Source organism: Embiotoca jacksoni, unplaced genomic scaffold (assembly GCF_022577435.1).
Source record: "Embiotoca jacksoni isolate LCO1_2020_lvr unplaced genomic scaffold, fEmbJac1.0.p SCAF_105, whole genome shotgun sequence".
Taxonomy (NCBI): Eukaryota; Metazoa; Chordata; class Actinopteri; family Embiotocidae; genus Embiotoca; species Embiotoca jacksoni.
The window spans coordinates 551,186-556,185 of record NW_027185236.1 but is presented as its reverse complement, the minus strand read 5'-3'; the positions used below and the strand labels follow the sequence as shown (position 1 = coordinate 556,185).

The following is a 5,000-nucleotide window of genomic DNA, read 5'->3' as shown; positions in this document are numbered from 1 at the left end:
CGTGGCTGCGAGGGCGTGCGCGCTCCCGTCTGCGAAGAAGAAGGGGGGGGGGGGGGTTATTTCCTGAATGTTTACACCGCGGTGACGTCACATCCAGTTGGCGTCGCCAAGGCTGCCCCCACCACACACACACACAGATACCCTTACTCTACTATTACACACTGCCAATCTGAAAGTATATAGAGAAACCAAACTGGGATTCAGACATTAAATACTTCCCTGGGGGGGGGGGGGGGGGGGGGGGGTGCTGTCTCTCTCTCTCTCTCTCTCTGCGCGCGCGCGCTGAAGTGGAATAAACGCTCGACATCATGCCCGCGTGACACCGAACAAACCGGCTGAAATTAGTCTCTGATTTAGAGGGAAAATGGTGTCCCTTTAAATTATAGTTCCTTATCTTTAAAACTTGGGAGAAAAAAAAAAAAACCAAAACAAAAGACGTGTTTAAATCACTCCCTCTGCGCGTGATCGTGTTACATTTAATGCACTGTTTTGAATAAATCATGACACGAGCCATTGTTGCCTGTCTGTTTAAGTTGCTGCAGTGGCGATAGGACGCTGCACAGATACTAAGTGAGTTAAGTGACAGCCAATAATAGCCTACATTAGGATGGGTTTTTTTCTATTTATTTTTTTTTATTTTTTTTGGTAGACTGTAAGCTCAGTCACCCAGGCGTCCTTGTCCGCGGCTGCTTCACGGTGAGGAAATCGGCTCAATTTTGGATCTGCCATTAGAATAATGTGCCTGTCACCGCGAGAGGACGCACTGTCACAATTTTAAGAGCATAAATGTCCCGCAACCTGCCATTGGCCCGGAGCAACAGGCTCTGCTGCTGCTGCTGCTGCTGCTGCAGCCTTTCTTTTCCTCTTTCTGTGGCTGCGCACACAAACTGCAGCAGACTTAAGTACTTTAAGAAAACACAATCACTCAATAAATATTTCAGGATTATTTTCAGTTTTAATTTGAACGTATTTTCTCAGGTACTTTTATGAGTTTGTTGATATGACGTTTGATGTTAAAACTTTCTTTTTTTAAAAAAACGTTTGTTTGTATATTAATAGCCCATTTTCTTTTATTTGTGTATATTTTAATGTTTTATCGGTGAATTTAAGATAAAATAACTTTCTGCGACATAAACTTTGCACCCCAGCGTGTTCCCACGCACATCTAAGCTGTTACGTTTCATTCGGCCTTTTTAAACGAAATATCCGTATTCTAATAATATCTTCTTTTTTTTTTTTTTTTTTTTTTTTTTTTGGCAAGGTCATTGAAAAAATTAAAAAAAAAAATAAAAAATCTTGCAACACTTCTGCATCTCTCCTGGCCCACGTTATATTCAATTAGGGCAAGCCCCTCCCCTTAACTGATGACACTGACAGACCCTCCTTAAGTTGCGTCGCGCCACAGCTGTCTGCAAGCATTGAGCTGCCTGGCGCCATCCTGAAAGAATGCGTTCACTGTAAAAAAAAAAAAAAAAAAAAGAAGAAGAAAAAAAAAAAAAAAAAAAAAGGGGGACTGGATATAGAGAGAGAGAGAGAGAGGTAGAGCAAGGGTGAGCGAGCTCCAGCCACACAGACCGACAGAGGGAGAAAGAGAGAGAGGAGCGGAGTTAATGGAGAGGGCTCTACAACTGCGCACAAACCCAGATTTGATCAGTGAGTTGAACTTGCTGGTGCTGGTCAGTGTGCAGCGAAGCCATCCACTGCAAACAAGGCTCGCGCCCTCCACCAAACCTCCACTACTTGTTGAGCCGGGGCCGAAAACACTGACGGGTTGGGTTTTGGTTTTTCTTCCTCTGAGGACGAAGAAGTTCAGGAACTCTGCGTGGGACTGGATTCCATTTTGGACGTATTTATATGACAACACCTTTGTTGCACATTTGTAATGCGGGGTATGTTTCGTGTCTAAATATCTCTCCTTTGAAATCCCCGGGTTAAAAAATGCACTTTAGTGCGCGAGCCTCCTGTGTGTGTGTGCGTGTGTGTGTGTGTGTGTGTGTGTGTGTGTGTGTGTGTGTGTGTTTCAGTCGTGCTTGCACGCGCGAAGCAATGTGAGAAAATGAGACAATTAATTCTCCTCTCTGTCTCCAGGTGATCGGAAGCGAGCGCGGAACCTGTGGATTTAACGACCAAAAAAAACACGGATTTGGGACAGATTATTTCTTATCTTTTGACTTGTACCGGTGTGCTTCGGCGTACATGAACATTTGCTGAAGAAAAAAAGAGGCAAAGCGATGGAAGTAAGTGCGGATCAGCCACGATGGATGAGCCATCATCCCGCGGTGTTGAACGAGCAGCATCCCGGCTCACATCACCCGGGCCTCGGCCACTCGTACATGGACCCTTCTCAGTATCCCCTCGCTGAAGATGTGGATGTACTCTTTAATATCGATGGACAGGGAAACCACGTCTCTCCATACTATGGAAACTCAGTCCGAGCCGTCCAGAGGTACCCTCCTCCTCCACACAGTAAGTAAAACGGCCCCGTTCAGGCCTTTTTATTTAATAATGTGCACGTTACTCTCCTTTCAGACGCTCGCGCGTAATTGCAGAAAGGACTCAATTACTGCCGCTGTATTCTAAATTATTTGTTTTGATCCGTCTGAGATCCGGACCAGGTTTCGGTTTTGGAATTGACTTCGTCTTAAAAAAAACAAAAAAAAACACCTGAGAGCTCAAGTGTTGTGAAAGCTCGCCGTAAATATGGATAGTTTACCTCCAGTTTGTCTTTGGTTTCTGTCTTTTTTTTTTTTTGTTCACAGCTAAATTCCCTTCTAAACTTCACCAACACGAGCTGACTCATGTGTCAGACAAGCTTCTTTTTTTTTTTTTTTTTTTTAACAAAAGCCCGCGTGCGTAATTTGTTTTGTGGATCAATCCGGTGTTTAGTTACGGATTTAAACAAATAGATATGTTGGCACAGAACTCGGAGATCCACCTGTAATATTTTCGATTTTAAAACTCGGTATATGTTTTCACGTCAGGGCGCGTGCACACACACGTTGATCTCTGTTACAATATGTTGCTCATCAGCACGTAGTCATTCGTGGAGTTTCCTATATATTGAAGGCTTTAACTTCCTGAACAGTCAATCACGGCGTCGTTTTCTTTTTGCTTAAAAGCAAATCTTTTGAATTACAAGTATTGAGTTGTTGCATATCGAGGGCCTGTTCACGTAAAAATAATAATGCACGTGCGTGGCCACACGAAACTCCCAATTTGTCTGCACGAGATGGGATCAAATGATTCCTGCACGGAACTTCAATCGAGATAGAAATTATTTTTGAAACAACAGTTTGATGCACATCAGATCAAATCTTAAAAAATAAATAAAATGAAATGTCACTAAATGTGTTTGGTAAATTTGTGCGTAAATGTTTCTCCACTTCCATCCTGCTTTTTTTTGTTTGGCCAAAAGCGAGACAATTTTTTTTTTTTTTAAATTGTTGCTGCATATTTGAAGCCAGGTTGTGATCTTTGTGTTGTTTTCTCTGTGCTGCCTCAGGTAGCCAGGTGTGCCGTCCCTCATTACTGCACGGCTCTCTGCCCTGGCTGGAGGGGAGCAAAGGCATCGCCCCGCACCACAGCACTTCTCCCTGGAACCTGAGCCCCTTCCCCAAGAATCCCCTGCACCACGGCTCCCCGGCCAGCCTGTCCGTCTACCCCCCGGCCTCCTCTTCCTCCCTGTCCACCGGCCACTCCAGTCCGCACCTCTTCACGTTTCCCCCGACCCCTCCGAAAGACGTGTCCCCGGACCCGGGCATATCCACCCCGGGCTCCGGGCGGCAGGAGGATAAAGAGTGCATAAAGTACCAGGTGACCCTGGCCGAGAGTATGAAACTGGAGTCAGCTCACAGCCGGAGCGTGGCATCACTCGGAGCAGGGTCATCCTCTGCCCACCACCCCATCGCCACATACCCACAATATGTCCCTGAATACGGGCCAGGCCTCTTCCCACCAAGTAGCCTGATAGGTGGGTCATCTTCTAGTTATGGTTCCAAAACAAGACCAAAAACAAGGTCCTGTTCAGGTAGGCGTGCGCTTTATTACATTCCCTTTTGATCTAACATGATTCCCCAGATTTGCAACCTTAATGATCAGCCATGTTTTAATCTCATATATATATACATATATATATTTATATACTAAAAGAAAAATGCCCATAATCAGCACATTCATCCCTCACATGAAGCAGCTCTCCTTTCAGGCCATACAGGTTAACGTGTCTTCCAAACAGGCGCATGAAAAATGCCTCAAAGCTTTCTCTTTCATCATCTGATCCAATAATAATAATAACAATAATAACAATAATAATAACAATAATAGAAGGAAATTCAGATTTCAATATTTCGAAATAAATAAAAGCAGACCTTAAATCATTTCTAACAAATAAAATAAAAAAAATAAAAAAAAAAAGGTGGAAGGATAATTAAAATGTATCTACAACTAAAAATCTATTTCACAGCTTCTTTTGGATATTTTTTTTTTTCTCCTGATAAGTCAAAAATCATTATGACGCCAACGAGCTCCGAGTTGAAGCTCAGATTAATTTAGGTCATTTATTTTCACTCTCCTCCATACTAACACACGCACACGCGCACGCACACACACACACACACACACACACACACACACACACACACACACACAGAGAAGGCTGAGGGAGAGAGACAGAGGGGAAGCCGGCTCTCCGGGCTGTGTCGCCCCGTTTATATGTTTAAGATAATCCCATTACTGTCAGACCAGTGCACGCCACAGTTGCATTGTTTACCCAGCGGTAGAGCACCGGATGCTTGCGCGTTCATTCACAGGGAAAAAGAGAAGCGAGGGTGAAAACGTCGCCGTGGCAAGAGCGCACGAGGGAGAGGGGAGAGACAGAGAGAGACAGCGAGAGGGGAGACATCCCCCCACCAAAAAAAAAAAAAAAATCATGCGCAGGGTAATTATTTTAAAGGTTATTGCCGCTGCAGCTGAAAAGCAGTTTTTTCCTGTAATGAGATTAA

At 44.2% G+C, this 5,000-nt stretch overlaps 1 protein-coding gene across 1 annotated transcript in view; it reads left to right on the top strand.

Moving 5' to 3' along the window:
• Nucleotides 1–255: 255 nt before the first annotated feature.
• Nucleotides 256–5,000, top strand: part of gata3 (GATA binding protein 3) — an 11,495-nt gene continuing 6,750 nt past the window's right edge. Inside the window, 3 exon segments of the mRNA XM_069175899.1 lie at nt 256–1,889; nt 2,089–2,466; nt 3,503–4,191. Coding sequence (XP_069032000.1) covers nt 2,232–2,466; nt 3,503–4,191 — 924 coding nt within the window. The 5' untranslated portion in view covers nt 256–1,889; nt 2,089–2,231.